The sequence below is a fragment of the Moschus berezovskii genome, chromosome 20 (genome assembly GCF_049115385.1).
Source record: "Moschus berezovskii isolate FMDL1 chromosome 20, NW_MosBer_1.0, whole genome shotgun sequence".
NCBI classification, from domain to species: Eukaryota; Metazoa; Chordata; class Mammalia; order Artiodactyla; family Moschidae; genus Moschus; species Moschus berezovskii.
Genome location: NC_142479.1, coordinates 42,820,802 through 42,843,357, shown reverse-complemented (window position 1 = coordinate 42,843,357; position 22,556 = coordinate 42,820,802). Strand labels below are relative to the sequence as shown.

Genomic DNA, 22,556 nt, shown 5'->3' with positions numbered 1-22,556 from the left:
GCTTTCAAGACTTCATGCATCCCTAAGCTATCCTCCTGCATCTAAGACGGATAGAATCGAGAAACAAAAGGGCATTTTAATACTAAAAGAGCCACCTCAAGTCCACTTCCTGCCACAGTGACGGGGCCACGTTACATCCTCACAAGGCTTTCTCACATGCTGTGCTTGAGAATCAGCACTGAGTTCTCTGGTTAGTTTTAAGAAACTCCCTTCTCCACCGCCTTCATGGTACCCACTAAGCCCCGCTGAGGCCCCAGAACCTTGGACTTCAAGGCAGCACAGCAGGCCGTGGTAAGGCTTGTGAGCAGAGCACTCCCCAGGCATGGCTCACGCTCCCAGTGCTCAGCTCAACATTTCCTCAACAGCAGTTTTAATTAATGTAATTTCTCAGGGTAAGTGCTACAGCCTTGGAGATGAGTCTCAACTCTCCACCCTGTTGTCAGAGCTCTGAGCCTGGTGTTCCTCTAATCTCTAAAAAGGGCCTCTGCCACCTGACTCTGGAAGGCTACAGTTACGATCAGATAAGATCAGCAAACACAGGTAGTGTCCACAAAGCATGGTGTGCATGGTCCATCCACGATGCTGTCTTGCACACAGCTGGTGCTCAGTCAGGACCTGGCAACTCTATGGGGTCTCTGTCCCAAAAGCTAAGGCTTGGCTGGAGGGGCAGGATTCCTCTAGCCATCCCCTTCCTAGGTCAGCGCTTGATTACTCATCACAACTGCTCCTGTAACGGCATCTCCTGCATCAGAGACCAGGCTGGCAGTGGGCGCAGGAGAAGGGTAAGGTGCTAGCTTAAGTCTATGCTCAGTGAGTCAGGATGTTAGCAATGAGTGACAGATGGAAGCACGACAGGTCAGTCTGGGGTGGGTGTCCCAGGTTCTTTTAGTTCCCAGGCCTCCATGGCTTTCCGCTCACTCCCATGTCCTCTACCCACAAGCCTCCCAGATCTGACTTCTGTGGGGCTTCCACCCCCCGATCTCCCTACCGCCGTCTCTCAGGAAACACTGAGTGGCTACACCTGAGCTGACCTCTCACCTCCACCTGGCACTCACAGCGCCAGGAGAAGACCAAGTGCCTGGTGGCCAGACTTCAGGCCAAGGCAGGCCGGGTTCTTACACGCTGTCTCTCCACCCTGACACAGGGTCAAGCACCCTCAGATGTCAGCAGCAAGAAAGCTGGGGCAGGTCCTCCTGTGCTCAGTCGCATCCGACTCTTTGCGACCCCATGGACCGTAGCCCGCCAGGCTCCTCTGTCCATGGGATTCTCCAGGCAAGAAAATTGGAATGGGGCTGACATTTCCTCCTTGAGGGGATCTTCCCGGCCCAGGGATCGAACCTACATCTCCTGTGTCTCCAATATTGCAGGCGGGTTCTTTGCCACTGTGGGGAAGGAGAGGGAGACCAACTAAGAAATCAACCTGGAAAGACCCCATTCCGCCTGCTCCAACAGAAAGTAAAACTTTCTTCCAAGAAGAATAAGCAGAGAGAAGGCAACCACGAGAAGCAGGGAGAAAAAGAAAGAAGCCATAAACACTTGTGGAACAAGAGAATTTTTCCCAATGTGAAATGCACAGATAATTTAATGGAATTTACTTGATTTTCCCCTCTCAGGGTCTGACTTCAGAAAATCGAATTACAAAGTCATCATCACATCCTAGATTTATTACAACTGACCTGCAGGCAAGAGGAGAGAACTATTACATCGACACTTCGATTCCATGGATACATCTTAAATAGAGGGAGAATTCAAACAAGAATACAGGATAGACTATTCCCAAGCTCCAGGAAGCAGTCAAGTGACTGAGCTGCACTTCTTACAGACAAATAAGGCAGTAGCCCTTCACATCAGCTTTCCGACAGTTTTTATACAATATGCTTCTGTGGTACAGGAGAGAAATAACCAGAGCTCACAAGGTGCAGTTCTTACACTATTGTTACAGTATGTGAACACTGTACACCCTTTTGTTTTCATAAAGATACACTGTAATAAACTCCTTGCCCTTGAGTTTATAGTTTATAATAATCTATGATTAATACACTAAAATTGCCTTTTTTATGTGGTCGTCCACATGAGAGAACGGTCAGATCAGCTCCTGGACGGTCAGCACTGTGTTCCTCTCCACTTTTGCATACGGCAAAGTGACCCCACGTGGAGCCAGACGGAAGGGTGACCGTGGAGATCTGGAGTCCTCCTGAGTCCGTGGGAGCCGTGGGGATGGGGGGCAATGGCTTGGCGTGGTCAGGGGCAGGCGCTGCAGAGCTTCCCCTCCAAGGCTGGGAAATCTGGGGTTTCGATGCCACGGGGGAGAAAACAGGAAGGTCAGGCGAGTGGATCAAAGCGAGAAACCACTGGTGAATCCAGAAATTGACAGGATGTAACTGTAAACAGCACCATTCTCCCTTTGTTGTTGAGAAGAGTCCGTGACTGTCACCTGGGAGGAGACACAGCGACACTCACCGCTGTTTGGTTCCGTCACGGCATCTGCCACATCTCAGACCTCGGCCGCTTTACGCTCCAGTGGGCGTGAGCTGCTCACAGCGCTGCTGGACAGACTTGACCGTCACACCTATGCAGGGCGTCAAGGGGGCCGGAGGGAGGCCATGGAGACCCGGCTCGCGGGGAAGGGAGGAAGGACAGCAGAAGATGCAGATTTCAACAGCCTCCTAGAACTATTCTGGGGTTCTTTGGGGGATTTTTGGTTTTAGGGTTGTTTTTTGTAGAATTCCAATCCTAAGAAATGTGGTGACCTGCTAGAGTCTTGTAGGTGAGGAACTTATGTGAAAGAAATCCTCCTCTGGTCAAGTGTTATCTCTAGAAGAGACACTCTTCCATCACCCACCACATCAGCTGGGCCCCACCTTCTCAGTCTTTTAAAGTTGAGATCATGGGATACACTGGGGGCTGTACAAATTCTTGGTAAGGAACATCCCTGGTAATCATTAAGGTTTCTGTTATAGGGAAAAAGGCGAGATTCTGGATCAAGCAAAAGTCACATAGGGGCAACAGATCACACAGGTGGGGAAAGAGACGCAGAAGCTGCAGACCTGGACCAGTCATGTCGCACAGCTGAGATCTGGTCTTTCGCTGCCTAAAAGACATCTTTATCTGATCAGTCAAGGCACATTGCTACCAGCTACTTCTCCCCATCAGTGAGTTATGGTGGCTAGAGCATCAGGCTTGGGACCAGGGGAAATACATAGCTGCTACGAGTTGTTCCAGACAGGATTCTAGGATTAAAAACATGTGTAAACTTTGCCCTCCGTATTCTTCCCTTCTCAGCCTGGGTGGTTTGTGGCAGGTGGAACATCCAATTGGCAGCACACTGAATTCTGAGAATCAGCACCTTCTCTGACGCTTGGCAGACTCCTGAGTCTCCCCAATGGAAGGCAGAGGACTAGGGGTGGGGGCGGGGGAGAAAAGAACACATTCTGTCCTGTCTTGGTATTTTCACGTTCTCCTCTCTGAACGCAGCACGGTTTTTGGTAAAGATAAACGTGCCCCAATTTAACGTGATATTTCAAACAGGGAATTTGGCTGAGCACATGGATCCCCAAGCGTGGACTGTCAAACAACAGAAGGTCCAATCAGTCAACCTATTGCACTTGGTGAAGAAAGTCTACCCATCCTCTGTCTCCCAGCTCCAGAAGGCAAGGTGTCTCACCGGCCACGCCCGCCGCGCGCTCCAGCCCAGAGCCTGCATTCAGACACAGCGCGGCCGCCACCGCATCCATCCAGCATTCGGAAGCCTGACGAAACACCCTTCCAGCAGCTGCGTCTCCAGGCTTCGAGTCTAGAAATGAGTTTACAATGTGGTCTCATCACAGTCAGCAAGCTGATCATACTGACATCCATGTTCACAGGAGAGCGGGCGAGGTCTCTGACCGGCACTGACGCTGCGCGGGTGCTCGGGTTGCACAGGGATGCGCGTTTGGGGTGGCGGGAGTATACAGACGGGATGGAAACAAACACCAGTCGTGGTGTGCATGGTGTCTGGCGAGCAATAAAAACACTGTGGTAGGGGTGAAGGTTCTGTACGTCTTGCTTCCTCTCAGCCCTTTGTCTAGAGTCTGACGTAGCAGCGACATCAATCGACATACATGGGGGAACTCGGGGTGGCTGGCATTTGATCCAGGATTTTACACACATAGCATGCGACCTCGACTGCACGCTCCTCATACATCAAAATAAAGGGGTGTTTCTGCAAGAGGATGGAAACAAGAAAAAGAAAAGACATGTGATCAAGATTCACATCAGAGCTCAGAGGGAACTGTTCCTGGTTGCCATGTAGCACAGCTCTGCAGGCTCCAGGCAGGTTGAGCTGTGAAGAGCTGCAGTGAGGCAAGCCAGGCTGGGCTCCACGCACACATGTTAGTGAGATACCATACACGGTGTTGGGCTCTGGAGGAGCCACCCTGGCTGTGGGGTCTGAAAGCTTATCAGGGCCCCTGTGTTCTTCAGCACAAATCGGAGCTAGAGCCTCTGCTGCCCTCCAAGAGCCCAGAACCACTGCATGAACCCCAGCTGCCATTCATCCTGGACGCAGGACATCCCCATGAGCAGCAGCAGGACCTTACGGCAAGGTTTCCGCTGTCATCCTCTGACCCTCCCTCCAACTCTGAAAGAGGCTCAGCAGCAGCTCCTCCCGTGTGCTTCTGCCTGCACCTTCCAAATGCCATGGCTGCGTATCTGCCTCTCAAGCCCCCTTCTTCATCCTCCATCCCCAGCGATGTTTTTCTTCCATAGCTTCGCTAAGTACATTGACTCAGTAAGCTTAGTCAGTGCTGGGGTGGACCAGAGTTTTACCTAATAACCTTGGAAAGCTAGAAGCTAAGAGTGACAAGTGGGTTTTTTCCTAAAATATTCCCACATTATTAGGTCACAGTACTTTCTTCGCTCCCAGGGCCAAGGTCAGATCTGGTACTGCTTAAAAAGTCCCAGTTCTACAGAAAGGTGAGAACTTTCAAAGAAGCGGGAACGGGCCATGGGACGTAAATTTGCATGAGAGCTTTTAGTCAAGGAAAAATGAGCACAATAAATGGTTACAGATGCGTCTCTCTCTCACACACAGGCTGTGGGGTGGGAAATAGCTCCTGAAAGCGAAGGTTAAAGTTCCTTGGGGGTAGATTTTATAACATGCCAAAGCCAAAATTTCCCATCAGAGTCCAGCTAGTAAATTAGTAGGAAAATCAGACACAATTTTTGTCTTTCCAAATCTCCTTGTTTTTAAAACATCTTTAAAAACACTCAATAAGGTCAAGCAGCACGGCCAGCGGCTTGCTCAGTGAGCCTGTGTCCTGGAGGGTTCAAGCGTGAGGAAACACCTCATGTCCCCAAAGTCTCAGACTCACCAGGAGTTCTTTATACTTTGGCCTTTTGGATTCATCCTTCGTAAGGCTAAAATAAGACAGAAATTAACGTCATTAAAAAGACGCAGTTACTTGAGTATTTTTATTTTCACAAGCAAAAGCATCACAATAGGTCAGGTTTTTTTTTTTCCTTCAGATACAAAGTCACAAAGCTGACAAGCTGCCAAACATAAAAGACAGAAAAGCTTCAGCAATCTGGACCACGAAATGTTAAAGTCTTATAGGACCTAAAAGGAATAGAGAGAAGCAGCATTCCCAGAAGGAAAGAACTGAGAAAAAGAAAAGCATTTTCAAGAATGAAAAGAATATACAAAACGCTCTAGCTCTTTGCTCATACACGTACCTTACTTGTAAATCATGTCAGATAAACAAAATAATTATGAAAAACATTCAAACGGTAACAAAACAGGTTTTACTTAAAATATAGATTGAAATAGTACAAGGCACAACCGTACTCTTGCCACATCAGTATGTATTTATTCTTACGTGCCATAAACACACACACACACACACGTTAAAAGATGAACACACAAAAACATCAGGAATGGGGTTCACGCGTTCCTTGGCATAAGATCTCCCTGAGCCAATGTATGGTTCTACCAGTCGAGCTCTGGGCCTGATCCAACTATGTTACGTGCTTATGTCACAGCAGAGACCCACCCCTGAAAGTCTGACCTGGTAGGATCTTAACTTAGTAAAAGTGTCCACGTGATTCTGGTACAAGTTCACTGTGAGAACCACACCAGAGTAAGAGGGTGAGTCTCAAGGAAGCTGTATCTCTTGTACATGGTACTAGAAATCTGGAGGTAGCAGCTGCTCCACCACCCACATCTGCTCTTCCTCAGCGCTTGAGTAGCAGAATAAGAGTGACACCCCTCCAGGCTCGCTGGGACCTTCCATGTAGCCACAGTGACCAGAGTCCTAGCTCAGAGGACACAGTGAAATGAATAAGGTCCCCTTCCCCAGTGTAAAGTGCCCACATTGCTAAGAGGAAGTAATTACCTCACTGCCCTTTCACCATATGGTTTTGAGTATTCATAAGTCAAATACTCACCACAAGTTGACAAAGTTGATGAAACTTGGGGAGAACTCCCTTTCCTCAGAGTTACTCAGCTGTGGCGGATCCCCTTTCACAACTTGAGTTAGTTGATCAAATACGCTATTCCACTTTGGATAAGGAAATCGGCCAGTGGCCAATTCGTACTAAAGAAAACACAGGGAAAAAGCAAAATACACTGGGCATTATTTGTTACTTCACATTACAATTCTAAAACCCCTGACACTCCTGAAAAAGGCCTGAATCAAATCAAATCGAGGCTGAGGTACGATCTTTCAGAATGTCTACAGCCAAGTGGAAGTGATATTAGAAATCAGGATGGCAAGTCTTCACCTGCCCCAGGTCATATACATTTGTGAACTGTGTTCTCATTTTCCACTCTGTTCAGAGAGTAACAGAAACCCAGAAATTGTGTGCTTTTCCTAAGAACTAGGCTTAAATCTGGAGCGTGGCCTAAATGAACCCCCTTTTACGTGCACTGATAGGTGACTGATATGCGGAGATGGCCCCAAGCTTATCAGAGACAGCACGTGACAGAGTGCGTATCTGAGAAGACCAGCTCAGAGCTTCCTCGGCTGAGATTTGATTCTGTCGGTCCAACTGAATGTCAAAAGTACTAGTTTCCACCAGGAAAGCAAGGCGATCAAGGAGACGTAAAGCCACCCTCCAACAGGGAGCCACAGAGGAAAACCTTCTTCCCCAAAAGATGCTCCTCCAGCTGGGCACTGTCTGCTCTACACAGGGCCAATGGGAACCAGGCCGGTGGGCATGCACACAGGTACACAGAAATCCACTCCTTTGCCTATGGTTTCTTTTTGATGAAAATACAAATGCTTGGGAAGAAGCAAACCTCACTGACCATTCATAGCAATGGGAATAACTTCATTAGACTCATTTCTGAGAACAGGTTTTAATAAGAGAAGGAAAGAGCAGGATGCATGTTATAAGGTGAAAGACTTCGGATCTCAGAAGTTAATTTCATCTCATCCTTTTTATACAATTATGAGAATAATGTCTATGAAAAGTAAATTATAAAGCAATTATAAATACTGAATGCCCTGCTTTTAAACAAAGTTTAGCCAGATGTATTAAAGGAAACTGCCAAAAAAAAAAATTCCTATGTTAAAACTTTTCACAGAACAAAAATTTTAATTTACAGTAAAGTAAAAACTTGCTTTCTAAGCATAACTGGCTTGGACACTGATGGATTTTTCTGAATATTGAATACCCTTTTTCTATGCAATGGACAGCTGTTTGCATCCTTCTATGCAAATAGCTGTCTCAGTTGGAAACTACAAGTCTCCCTCCAGTCACCAGACCTAAAAGAGTCCCAAGTTCCGTGTTCTCTCCTGAGTAACTGGGAAGGAATCCCTTTCGTCAGTGGCTTCATGCTGAGAAAAGACTCCTCGAGGTGTCTCCCATGTTTGGTCACAAGGGAAGTCGGATGGAGTCTTCCACAGAGCTGAGCTGTCAGCCTGCATGTCTCTAGACAGAGAGTTCTTTAGGTGTGGTGCCATGACTCACCAAGGACAGCTCACAGGGCGTGTGGTCCTCAGCAAGAGGATCTTAGTACATACAGTCCTGGTGAACAAATGGAGACTGTTCAATAAGCTCCAGGAAGAGTCCCCTGCCCTGAACCTGTGGTCTTGGTGCTCTGGGGTCTTAAGAAGATGGGGGAGAAATGGCAGGATAAGTTCTGGGCTGCCTACCAAAAAGGATATAGCAACCTCCCCACCCCGAGTGATAGAAAATTCACATCCAGTGTGGAAAAAGCTGCTCTGTCTGAAGTCAGAAAAATGCCCTTCAGCCCTGGTAAAACAGCATGCACAGGAAAATAAATCTGAGACTTCAAAACAAATCTTGATATAGGGAAATCAGCAAATAAATATATTTTTTAAATAGAACCAAAATTTCAACACAGCCCAGAAGTGACACAGTTCTTTCTTGGTTGTTCTAAGGCAGAACTTTCATTGAGAGTCATCACCTCGGTAGTTCTTGTTTCTCAAACAATGGAAGCACTATCAGCATTTGTGACTTTTCTGTTCGGGCAGTAAAAGATTCTAAGTAGTAACTATCTCCACACAGATAAACATGTGTGGTAACACACACACACTGTCCACAGGATCAGTGGACCTACGACTCCTGTTGGAGACGTGGGAGCCTGTGCAGCTGCACTGACCGCGGGTGAGCCGGCCTCCTGCTCCTGCTCTGAGCGCAGCTCTGACTCCTAGTATCTGTGGCCAAGAGATCCAGGGGGACTGCATCAAAGAGCCCCAGGCGCTTCACAGAGCCATGAGGGAAACAATCAATTCTAGTTTGATTTTTAAGGTAAAAACTTGTTTTCAACAATTAGAAAATATAGTCTCTGCGATTATAGCCATGGCGTGAGGGCTGGGGGACAGGAAGAAACAGCGATATAAAAATCAAAGACTAGAAGACACGGGATGTGTTCTTAAGAGTGGTGGAAGGCTGGTTAACCTTTCTTTCATTTCCAAATTTCTTGTCACACTACCATGACAAGGCGGAGTCAGCGTGAACTTACCAATGTGATCCCCAGACTCCAGACATCAGAGCGGACATCGTAGCCTTGTCGCGACGCACTTGGGTCTATTCTTTCAGGCTGAAGCACAAAAAGAAGCCACAGTCATTCACAACACATACACCCCAGGCGCAGGTAATGGGAGCAGGGCTGAGTAGGCAGCCAGAATGTCAGCACAGTCCTTGAGGAACCCATGCCCACGGACAGACAGGGAGGAAGAGGATGTCAACATTATACTGAAAACAAGGGAAGACCCAACTCAATGGCTTCCTCTATAAAGGAAAGACAAGGCTAATTCTTCCCCCTAAGGATTCACAAGGTTTACAAAACTGAAGCTGAGAACAGATGAAGGGAGAAAGGGGAAGAAAAAGGAAAAAACAAAGAATTACAACGGGGCCACATTAGTAGTAAATAATGGTAAAAAGAAGCGGTGGGGTGGGAAACAGTACGTCTTTGGATCTTATCCCTCTTTGCTTCAGTGAATAAGGACACAGCACAATGTATTTGAGACACAAAAGCAAATACAAGCCAAATTTATTATAATTGCTCTACTCACTCTTCATCATAAAGTTAAATTTGTATTTCTATCAAATAGAGATATTTGTCCAACTAGTCTGTTACCCAAATTAAGGCACTGCCAGTAGCACAGTATATTATCCTGCCATAAAACCAGCAAAAATCATTTTCAGTAATTTCTGTGAAGGGAGCATCTTTATATCTTCTTGAAATAAGGGACCATTATCCACAAAGAGTGTCAGGGATGGAGAAGAAAAGAGAGAGAGGGTGTCAGTAGCACAGAGCTGACAATGGAGCCTTAACGAAGACTCACAGTAACTGCTGTTGAAAGAAATGTCCAGAGAAGCACAATAGTCACTGTGTAATGTTCTCTGCCTGTCAGCAACAATTAGTTTGGAAACCTATGCATTCTGTTTTGAACATGAGTACTATGTCGCATAAATATTCATTGGAAGCTTTTTACTTTTAGTTGTAAATATATGTATTTACCTGATAACATACATATTATATAATAATCCCAGACAGTCAACCAAGAAAGAAAATACTCCATCCAACAACAGCAGAATACACATTCTTCTCCTACTCACATGCAACATTCACTAACATAAACTATGTTGGTTTATGTTAAAACATAAAACACAGTTTATGCTAAAAAACGGAAATCATGCAAGGCATGTTCTCAGACCACAAAGTGATTATATTAGAAATCAATAACAGAAAGAAAACCTGAAAAACCCCCAACTATTTGGAGATTAAACAACACACTTCTAAATAACAACACATGGATCACAGAAGAAGTCTCAAGAAAAAGCTTAAAATATTTTGAACTATATAAAGTAAAATGACAAAGTGAAGTAATCAGTTAAAGTGTACTTGTTTCATCAGGGCCAAGACCCTTAAGTTACAAAATAACCTGCAGATTTTGTTAGGTAGGGATGCACATGTTTCTGTTCAACCACCCCAAAAGTTATTTCATTGACCTGGAGATAATTAGCAATTTTATATTTCGATTAGCCATTTCATTCCAATAGTCTTTCTTTGGTGAATGTAAATACTGAATTATGCAAACATTCTTTGAGCCAGTTTCACCAAACTGTCTGTCCAGTTTTCTCAGGAATGAATTAAATACATTCTTGACACATGTTCATCCTTTATTTCTATGTGCAATATTTTTAAAATTTTGAAAAGTATTCCTTGAGAGAAGAAGACATTTAAGATCCATGAAATGAATTAAAGATCCTGTATCCTAAAACTAAGTAGGAAGTATGGGTTTGAAAAACAAAAAGCTTCTTAAAACTAACACATCTGGGCAAACTCCGGGAAACGGTGAGATGGTGAGGGACAGAAAAGCCTGGTGTGCTGCAGTCCATGGGGTCACGAAGAGGAGGACATGATTTGGTGACTGAACAACAACACAAGAGGAAAATATCAACTTAGAGAACAGGGTCTGTAACACGAACCAAACAGCAAAAAAGTAATAGATAAAACAATTTTACATCCAAAACATATAATTTATAATATACAACTCAAATTACTCTGTATTGAAGTATATAAAATAAAAACCAAGGAATAAGGAGAAATTGACAATCGCAATGTTATCAAAATTTGAACTCAATTTTTTTTAAAGAGGCAAAAAAGTGCTCAACAAATGTAATTAGTAACACAGAACAGACCTTTTCCAATATTTCATTTTTTAACTGATCATTTATTATGCTAAAAAAAAGAATTTTAACGTGCCAAAAGGCAGGTAAGTACATGCGAAAAAGAGCGAGGAATAAGCAAGAAGATTAACATGAATCACTTTGTACTAGTTAGCTATTTGTGTAACAACCCTAAAAACTACAGTTGAAACCAACAGACATTTATTATTTCAGGTTTCCGTGAGTCAGGCATCAGCGAGTATCTGTGATGGGGGTTATGACTCAGGGTCGCTCGTGAGGCTTCAGTCAAGCAGTCTGCCAGGGCTGTCAGCCTCCGCAGGGCCGGAAGATGCATCACTAAGCTCACACAGGTACTGCAGGAGTCCCTGATCCTCAGCACATGCATGTCTCTGTAATGCTGCTTGTCCAAAGTCTTTACAGCATGGCAGCTGGGCTCCCCCCAAGTAGCTATCCAAGAAAGAAAACAGAAAAGAAGCCACCTGCCTCTATATGACCTGTCCTCAAAGGGATGTGTTCATTTCTGCCACACGCGGTTCATGAGAAGTGAGCCACTGAGTTCAGCCCACAATCAAGGCTGCACTTAGTCACCGCCTTTTGAAGGGAGGAGTATTTAAAAAGACTGGACAGACTCTAAAACTACCACATACTTGGTACTTGAAACACTTCAGTAAAGAGCTCTGACACTTAAAACAATAAGAAAAGGAAAGTATGCATAAGTATACACATGCACACGCACCCACACACATGTGTGATGCTAAGGAAACAGAAAAACTTCAGTTTTCATGTAATTATGTATCTTTCCCCAAAGATACCTGGCCAAGATGGATTTCAGCCTCAAAGAACAGAAAACTACACTAGCACAATGGTTCTGAGCTCTGGGGAAAATTTTCTGAGCTCAAGGAGGTCAAAGTTATGTCTTTGATCACTAGATGATCAATACTTTTATGTATGAATAAAGATAAAGAATTTTCCCAATTTGATTTTTAAAACTAGTATAACTCATCTAACACCTTTACAATGTATACTATAAACCAATCTCAAATGTTTTTGTGTAGCAATCATAAATATTAACATGGCACATGTAAAAACATATTAAGCATATCAACTATGAACCATGTAGGAATTCCCTCTGGAATGCCAGCATGGTTCAACCACTGGAAATATATGTTACTATGATGTGTCATGTCAACAGCTAAACAGAAACATTTCATCATATACTGAATGATGCCAAAAAAGCATTTAATAAAATTTAATAGCCCTTCCTGATTCATTCTTATCTCTCTCACACACACACATACATTCTCACTCACAGATATAGACACATATACTTAGTAAACCAGAAAAAGACATTTGCCTTCAAGTCAAGCAACAGATGAATCCTACTATCACCACTGTCAATCAACACTGATCTAATTCTAGGCAAAGCAAGAAAAATAAACACAAGTTAAAATATACTTATACACATATATATGATTATAGGTAGGTAGATGGATAGATATGAAAAAGATCATTAAATATGAAGAAGGCAAAGGCAAAAATTATTACAGAATGGTATCTTGAGTACCATCTCAAACCTATTAAGAAAAGACATACATGATATTTTATCTGGTTATAAAATAAACCTATCAGTGTAAGCAGCTTCCCTATGTATCAGCAGGTACTGTGATACTCCAGGTTGGGAAACACCTGAGGCCTTCACCCTTGTATGTGTCAGTGAGCTTTCTCCACCCCTAAAGACTCTATGAGACATACTGAGTTCTGGGAGGAACTTGTATTCCCATTCTCCTCTAACTGGATATAGCAGCACTTACATTATCCATTATGCAGGCCAGGAAGCAACAGTTAGAACTGGACATGGAACAACAGACTGGTTCCAAATAGGAAAAGGAGTACTTCAAGGTTGTATATTGTCACCCTGTTTATTTAACTTCTATGCAGTGTACATCATGAGGAACGCTGGGCTGGAAGAAGCACAAGCTGGAATCAAGATTGCTGGGAGAAATATCAATAACCTCAGATATGCAGATGACACCATCCTATGGCAGAAAGTGAAGAGGAACTAAAAAGCCTCTTGATGGAAGTGAAAGAGGAGAGTGAAAAGGTTGGCTTGAAGCTCAACATTCAGAAAACAAAGATCATGGCATCTGGTCCCATCACTTCATGGGAGATAGATGGGGAAACAGTGTGAGACTTTATTTTTTTGGGCTCCAAAATCACTGCAGATGCTGACTGCAGCCAGGAAATTAAAAGACGCTGACTCCTTGGAAGAAAAGTTACGACCAACCTAGATAGCCTATTAAAAAGCAGAGACATTACTTTGCCAACCAAGGTCCATCTAGTCAAGGCTATGGTTTTTCCAGTAGTCATGTATGGATGTGAGTTGGACTGTGAAGAAAGCTGATCACCGAAGAATTGATGCTTTTGAACTGTGGTGCTGGAGAAGACTCTTGAGAGTCCCTTGTACTGAAAGGAGATCCAACCAGTCCATTCTAAAGGAGATCAGTCCTGGGTGTTCATTGGAAGGACTGATGCTAAAGCTGAAGCTCCAATATTTTGGCCACCTCATGCAATGAGGTGACTCACTGGAAAAGAGTCTGATGCTGGGAGGGATTGGGGGCAGGAGTAGAAGGGGACGACAGAGGATGAGATGGCTGGATGGCATCACTGACATGAGTTTGAGTGAACTCCAGGAGTTAGTGATGGACAGCGAGGCCTGGCGTGCTGTGATTCATGGGATCGCAAAGAGTCGGACACGACTGAGCGACTGAAATGAACTGAACATTATCCATGTGTCTACTACAGTATCACCTCCTACAGTCAAGACAACATGGAAGGAGGGTTGGTCTAGAAACACAAAGAGGCCTTTTGAGAACTAATTAGAATATAATGAAAAAACAATAATCAGAAAAGACCATATATGCTAAGTGCCAGGCAAGAGGAACAGAGTAAAACCATGAAGCAGGAGTTCACTGGGAAAATTCTGACAAGTTTCATAGCAAAGCCAGAACTGAGTTTGGTCTTCATGAAAGAGGCAAATACTCTAGTATAGTGAAACTGCGTGACTAAAGCAGATTCCGTGGAAGTACAGCACCAAAGGGCACAGGCTCTCTGTGCAATGACTGTCAGGCAAGAAGGCTTGAACTTGTACTTACTGCCATGTAGGGCCTGCAGCCAGCATCTCTTGTCTTGGCGATCGAGTCCACAAGCTGTCCACTGATGCCAAAGTCACAGAGTTTAATATTTCCACTTCTATCCAGAAGAATATTGGAAGGTTTGATATCTGCAAGACACAGATGTCATTCAACATTCAAGTAATTAATCAAATGAGCTATATTCTAAAGAAGTCCAAGGGAAAATGTTGGAAAAATGTTAGGAAACATTAGTGATCAAGTCCGTAAAATTCAGATAGATAAGAAGATGGTAAAATTTTCTGAATGCTAAAAACACATTATAAAAAAATGCCTTATATTAAATTTAGGCATTCTATAAAGTTTTCTTTGTTCTCATCAAGAGACATATTCATTTACTTGTTTCAGATTCATTACTGAACAGTCATAACACACACAATGGATTTAATCTGTAAGGGTATACTAAGCTACTTTATGAGTGTGAGTGAGTGAAAGTTGCACAGTCGTGTCCAACTCTTTGTGACCCCAAGGACTATAAAGTCCATGGAATACTCCAGGCCAGAATACTGGAGTGGGTAGCCATTCCCTTCTCCAGGGAATCTTCTCAACCCAGGGACTGAACCTAGGTCTCCTGCATTGCAGATGGATTCTTTACCATCTGAGCTACCAGGGAAGCCCAAACTACTTTAAAATACATGTCAAAGATAATATAACTAAATGCAAAGTACACAAATTTTAAACCCACAATTTTGCTTAAGCAGAGCTTTATCTAACTAAGAAGAGTATCCAACCCAGAACATTCATCAGACCACAAGCTCTGGGGTTAGAAAAGCAAGGGTTTGAGCCCTAGGTCTGATATTCACAACTCTACCTAGAGCAAGCTTTTGAACTCTCACTCAGCACCCATGATCCCCTCGTCGACAAAATATAAGCAACAATTCCTAACTTACAGCATTGTGGAGAGGAAAATACCTATTACAAAGAGGGTGCGCTTTTCTGCACACATGGGAAAGCTAAGTCCTTTTCATTTGCTTTACCAGATTTTACACAATTTGGCCACAATGGCCCTTAGGTTACCACCTTCTCCTCACTGACCATCAGCTAATTAGGCCAGTCGGTGCAAACCAATTCTCCCTGCCGTTCACTAATTCTCTGTACCTTTCTCAATCTTTCAATCCATTTCATTGTCACTGTCATGGCTCTATGAATAAAAAGGATAAAAATAAATATAGGATACAAAAGTATCTGTCTATAACTCAGAAGGTGATCTACCAAAAACTCCAGAGAAGAGCGCTTACTATCACTGACACGGCTGACTGCCTATCAAGCATCTGCTCCTAACCAGGCCGTCCTTACTAAGGGGACTTCGGCTTCACTGCGATCTCCAGCCTCCTCAGTGTAGCTCCACCCACACCTCCAAGCACTGGGTCCTGACTAGCCTCAGCTTATCAGGGTAGACTAATGCTTCTCACCAGGGACTCACTTAGGTGAGGGCATGAGGAAACTCTGATGAATGAGACAAGAGAAGATACTAGAGACACATAAGGAAAATTTCTCTGCTTCTAAGACAGCCACATGAGGACAGAAAGCTTCTTCTTCAAGGAGCCGACATGTCCAGATGTGACACAGGACCTGCTTCAGCGGTTACTCCCCTGAGAATGGAGCTGACGCATTAAAGAGAGCAGAGCCAAATGAAGAGAGTTTCAGCCTAACCACTCTATGCTTGGCGCCACCCTGTCTCTGGACTCACTATGACAGATAATGAGTTTCTGGACTTTAAGCCAGTTAACAGGCTTTTCTATTACTTGTAATCAAAAGCACTCTAAACACAGCAAAAAAGCTAACTGACCCTAGTTGGTAAAAAGGCTGCTATAGTCATACCCACCTCTGTGAATGATTTTCAAGTTTTCTTTTAAGTGGTTTAGTGCTTTCACAGTCTAGGGAGAAAAAGCAGAGAAAGACAGGACAAGCAATCAGTTTCCTTCTAATCAAACAGCATAGCAGTTGATCATAAAGTTACAGCTCAGGTAGGTCTTGGCATTCTTTTAAGCGGAGTATTTCGATACCCTGTCCATGTTCTATGTTAACCGAAGATGCTAAATTATGATTTCAGATGTGAAAACTTAGCTTTCTTTATATACTCTTCTCTGACAGCTAAAAAACAGGTAACTTACCAATTTTCAAATGAGTCATTAATAAGCTGTAAAATCTTTCTCATACTATTGAACTTTTCCAGAATAGATACTAATATATTTAATACAAAAGGATCCCATAGTCATGGTTCCTGTTTAGCACATTTTTCCAAATTCTCAGTTTCTCACAATCACTCACCCTCACTGGATGTGAAGCCTGCTAAGTTATGTTTGCATAGCCAGAATTTATCCTCCTGTTTGATCACCACTCATGATCAGGCAATCAAAGATTTCTCAAGGATTAGAGGAAACAGACTTGAATTAAAATTTCTACAGTCTCAAACTAAAAGAGAAGTGACAAACTGGCCAACCATTAGGAAGGTCAAGTCTCCACTGCCATCAAGCCATCAAGTATCAGGAGAGCAAAACACAAGCTCAAACGTTTCACACAGCCAGGCTTGTTCCAGGGGTTTTTAATTAGCAAGGAGGGATTTAACACAAAGTAATTTTGAATGTTGTGCTTAATATAAAGGATGATCACCAGGTCTAGAAACACAGGCAAATATGTAATAAATGATTTATTAGTACATACTACATATATTGTAATAGAGGATAAAATCATTTTATGTTTTCCAGTTTCTAGATCATCCTGTAGCAGCTGGATTCTAGGGTCTGGGTGCCTGGATTTAAATCATTTACACTTAAAATGTAAGAATTTCACAGCAAATTCAGTACTTAAACTCTTCACGCTTTCGATCTACCATCTGCAAACCGGGGGTTACACTATTTACCACTGAGCGTTGCTATGAACATAAAATGTCATGAGATCTTGGCCTGACATAAACAAACACTCAATAACCATAAGCTATTATTATTCTACTGTTAGTCTATTTTAATAATTATGAATAGCAACAAGCTCCAAAATAAAGCTTGGTTTGGTATATTGGAGAGATGACTAAATTGAACAACATAAAACTTCATATACCTGTCTGAATAATGAACAAGTTTCTAGTATAAAGTTGTTTATACTAGACAGCTTCTTTTTATAAAATTATATGAAAGGGTATATATCTTAACATTTAGCTCATAAAACATTTAAATTAAGCATTACTTCAGATAAATAAATTAAAATATTAACATGGGATCTATAAATCTTAAGATTATAATGACAGATTTAGTCTGACTTTTTAAAGTCCAATTATACACACACATCTCCTACAACTAAAAAACAGTTCAGAGACTATCTATATATTGCAACATTAACCTTTAATGATTAAGCAAATAAACTGACAATTAACAGCAGACCATACTGGATGTGGAGGAGGCAGGGAAGAAAGAGGAAATTACATGAAACCCAAATACCTGTCTTACAGTTTCCTATAAAGTTTAGTTTACACAACCCACTAACCCAGGTCACCATTAATTCAGATTCTCAGGGGTTTCTAAGAAATCTTATTAATTATACCCTATTAAAAATAATGTTTTACTTTTTATGAAAAAATTGTGAATGACCTTTGTTAGCTAAAAGAACAAGAAAGAAAATGATCCTAAATTCACTTTCAAAACTATAAACACATACGCAAAACAGTACTTCTTTTCTTTTTATGAACTATGGTAAAGTGATTTTATCAAATTAGTAGTAATGTTGGTTACTGAAATTGCTGGTCAGCAATTTTAGTTTATACAGAATAGCCCAAATCTTAAAGCAAAAGAAAATACACTTTGGCTAAGAGTTTCACTTAAAGAACTTCAAAGAAACTGCTGCAATTCTAATTAATTTAAGGGGAACTGTAATAATACAACCTATTTAAAAATGGTTAAAGTAACAAGGGAAAGCGGAACAGAAAATTGCTTTTTTCTAGCCTTATTTACAGCACAATCTATGAAATGTATGATTTCAATATGTACTTTTCAACAATGAAAAGTATCTGTAGATCAGTACTTTGAAAATTGTTCTTACGACTTATTTTGCTAATGACCCTACAGAAGAGACTTTGTCTCTTTTCCTATTATAAATGATTTTCCAGGAAGGTCAATAACATTCTGTGAAGGACATTCAGAACTCCAGCAGCATCTTTATGCAAGTATATATAGACCGAACAATTTGAAAACCAGGTACTTACTGCTAAAGTGATTTTGCCTAAAATTTCTTCTGGAATAACATCATCTAATACACTATATACATATTTGTAAAACTTATCAAACGAGGTAGACATGAGTTCCATGCAGATCCAACAGTCACCCTACAAAAAACAGACACAAGTCACTCTTACACAGCTTAACATTAAGGACACCTTTCCTTCACTTAAAACAGAAATACAATGGAAGAAGAATTTTTTTTTTAAACTTTAAATGAGTGGTAAGTTTTGTTCCTCATTAAAGCCCTGGACTGAATATTCTCATGTTCAAACACAAATTTAGTTGCCCAATTTTCTCCACTCTTAATTTTAAGGACAGGCACAGTCTTACATAGAAAACCTCTGGATTTTCATGAAATTTTCAAACTTTGCCAGAATTAAACATAAAAATAGAAAATATGTGGGAAACTGTTCTCACTAAGAAAGTAAACAGATCACAGTCATCTTGAGATACTATATCAGCTTCTCAAATTCGTAAAAAAGAAAGAAAAAATACACATAAAGCAAACCCAATGCCTAAAGTCCTTGCTCAAACGCTACCATCTCAGTGGCCAGCGCTGAAAATGTTCGGTTCCCAGGGCAAGGCATCCTCCTCACAGCCCACCACCTGCTCTACTCGTAGAGGCCCCCAGCTTCTAGCATAAAACACCATGCTTCTCTGCTTATGTTTCCACTCATCTTTCCTATCGGAACACACACTGTACCAGAACAAGGGCTCAGTAAATACTCCCTAAAAGAACAAATGCTAGCTATAATCAAACCAAACCATTCAAAACCTACTGGCAGCACTGTAAGGTGTTTTAAACCAGCCTGAATGCAATTTGACAATAAAACAAGAGAAATAAAAGCGCCTATACTTTTTGATAGGCTCACTCCCTGACTAGAGATCTAACTTAAATAGTTCACAAATTACAAAAGGAAAAAAAGAAACAAAAACAAACTAGAAACCTCTGAACTATCTCACAAGAAAAAATGGTACATTATTAAAAGGATTAGATACAATTATTTTGAAAACCGTAGAGCTCACTAGGCATGCACGGGAAGACACGACTGTAAGCAAACACCATGTTTACAGCGCTGTCAACTGTGTGCACAGATAAACAAGGACTACACAGTACCTGTGAGGATGGAAAGAGATACTGGGATGATGGCAAAAATCACCTGTACAAAATTCTGCATGTGATTACTGATTTTTGGATCCAGATGTATCCTCAGAGATTTTCTTGTACAGACCTCCCACCCCAACACTTGGCCCGGATTATTTGAGAGATCAATGCCTGCTGAAGTAAAGCGGCTTGTTCGGAACGACACTGCTAATCAGTGACAGACCCATAAACAGAATCCAGCTGACTTAACTCCGCTCTCATAACAACACCTACAGTGCAGGATACCTCATTTACATGCAGAAAGCACACATGCGGTCATGACTGCTGAGATGAATAACCTCACTCTTAAAACAGAACTGTCTGCTACCACAGTCACGGAGCTCCACACCTCTGCAGAATGATGATCTGTAAAGCACATCTGACACAGGGAACCTGCACTCACGGTTACTCCAAACTCTCCTCTTCAGGTCTCTTTCTCTTTTCAGTGCTCTTGCAGAATAGCCTTCACAAGAGAATAACACTCTTAACCTAACACACACATTTGAATTTATTTTTACCTAAAGACACCATTTCAATAGATTTACTAGAATTTCTTAATTAGAGAAAAAGTACATTTAACCCACCTACTCAGAAAAACAGTGAGGAGGGAACTTAACTGCAGTAACAGAGCAAAGTGGGAAGATCACTGTTAACAGTGTGAAGGCCTGATGCACTCATTCAGGCTCTCCCACTTCCTGCTTGCATCAGCTTGGGCCCCGTCAACTCCACATCTATGAAATAGGAGAGCTCCATCCTCAGTGGACTCTGACGAAGATCAAATGAGTTAACTCACGTAAAGCACAAAGTAAAGTGCCCAGCAGGGGCTAAAAACAAGAGTTAAGAAAATGAGGGGAAAGGGGGAAAGGATGGAAAATATGAAAGCAACCAAAAGACAAAGAGCGATCATAGAATGAGGGAGAAATTCTCATAGTTTCTAAGGCACATAACTAACAGAAATGTTTTTCTCCTGGCAGTTCCTTTGAGCCATAACTGGGGACAGCAGCAATAAGCTGCATTTACAAAAAAAAAAAAAAAAAAAAAAGAGAAATAGTCAGAGCTGTCTCAAAAGGCACTGACAGCAACATTACTTCCATGTTCAAGCAAAACACAGGATGACCACACAATTGAAACACAAAAATAAAAATTACTGAATGTGGATTTACTGAACAGGAAGGTGGAGTTTAGCGAAATTTAGCTACTAAGATCAAGATAAGGTTTCAGAGACAATATCCAAACAAAACCAATAACATAACTTTTATACCAACTGGAAGCACCTAGAAAATGAAATGTTTAAAAAGACACCACTCATTTGGAAAGAAAAAACACCTGGGAATACACCTGACAAATGAGGCAAAACGTCTCGCCAGGTTAATCAGGAAAAAATAAATTAGATACAAATTATTATCAGGAGTGAGAGAGAGAGAGGGAGGTAACATCACTAAAGATTCCACAGGTATTACAATGATAGCATAAAGCTGTTATGAATAACTTTATACCAACTAACTTGACAGGTTAGATAAAAGGCGCAGATTTCTGAAAATATAATCAAACAACCATGTATCACTCGAGGAGAAACAGACAACTTGAACAGAACTCTTTGAAAGAAACTGAACTGCAAAATATCAATAACTATGCTGAGTGAAAGACAAGAAACGAGAGTGGTACGTGCTGTATGGTTCCATTCATATAAAGCTGTAGAAAATGCAAATTAACTCATACGGCAGAAAGCAGAGCTGCCGGTGCCTGAGGACAGTGCAGCAGAGAGCAGTGTGCATACTTTCGGGGCACAAGGAAGCTGAGAAGAGATGGGTACACTCATTATCCTGATCGTGGGGTTAATTCCACAGTGCAGCCAACTGTCAATTTTACTTCCACAGTTATACTAAACACTTGTGTATGTTGGGGGGAGTGGGGAGATGCGGGGAAGGAAAGGGAAAAGATATGACAGAAGTAGGGTCAGAAAGGGAGGAGGTGACTAAATTCAGCCAATGTCACTGCCTCTTATATAACCTGTGCAACATGAAGAAAGTTCCAGATTCATCATCTTGCAAACAGAATGACAGTGTATAATACTTCAGTCCAGGATACAGCTCTGTGTCTGTATACTTGACTGTGTGTGCTGACGTGACTGATGTAACACTACGTGAAATGAGAAAGAAAGTTAACAAATTCAATAGACCTGGTCATAAAAATGAACACTCAAGTCAAAAGTACAAGGATAGGAGTAGAAACAGCTAAGGAAGTCTAGAACTACCTAGTGTTTAACCAGCAGCAAAGGGATGGCAGTATCATGAAGGAGAACGCTACCAGTTACTATCATCATCTATTAACAGTACAGAAAAATACATAAAAATTTCAGGACTAGTGAAGAATTAACTGTCAAACCTCTAAGGTCTTCTTAATTTTAAGAGTTCATATTTCTACTAGTACATACTTCTATTCAGTGTAGCATTCAGTTCGGTCTTATGAACTGAGTAACAGTTAAGTCAATAACAGTAACAAAACCAAGACTATACTCTCTGTGACCCAGTTCCCAAAAGAAGGGGTGTGACACATTTTTTTCTCTCCAGTTCATAACAAACCCGCCGGTACTGGCTCATCCTAACATTTTCAAAATGAGAATGAGTATTTAAAATGCTGAAGAGTTCAGCTCAAGTCCCATTCTCCTAAATGAACATCACAAGCGTGTGACAACTGTCCAGGACACCACATGTATTCACTGATAGCTCCAGGTCTACTTCCTGACCTAACTCACTTCCTGCTTTAGGTAGTGGGGTGACCGGAAGCCAGTAAGTATGCTGAGAGCTGGAGGCAGAAGTGATAACTTACATCAGGACACAGAACAGGCAGAGGCCAAAAGAGAAACACGAT

At 42.0% G+C, this 22,556-nt stretch overlaps 1 protein-coding gene across 2 annotated transcripts in view; it reads right to left on the bottom strand.

The window, feature by feature from the left end:
- Positions 1 to 1,643: 1,643 nt before the first annotated feature.
- The window catches only part of MAP2K4 (mitogen-activated protein kinase kinase 4), an 81,490-nt gene continuing 60,577 nt past the window's right edge, over positions 1,644 to 22,556 (bottom strand). For both annotated transcript variants that reach the window (XM_088828912.1, XM_055407308.2), the window contains 7 exons: positions 18,526 to 18,645; positions 16,156 to 16,207; positions 14,295 to 14,422; positions 8,969 to 9,046; positions 6,424 to 6,572; positions 5,352 to 5,397; positions 1,644 to 4,201 (listed from right to left, as the gene is read on the bottom strand). In XM_088828912.1, the coding sequence (XP_088685038.1) occupies positions 4,088 to 4,201; positions 5,352 to 5,397; positions 6,424 to 6,572; positions 8,969 to 9,046; positions 14,295 to 14,422; positions 16,156 to 16,207; positions 18,526 to 18,645 (687 nt within the window). In that variant the 3' untranslated portion in view covers positions 1,644 to 4,087. The remainder of the gene's footprint in view (positions 4,202 to 5,351; positions 5,398 to 6,423; positions 6,573 to 8,968; positions 9,047 to 14,294; positions 14,423 to 16,155; positions 16,208 to 18,525; positions 18,646 to 22,556) is intronic.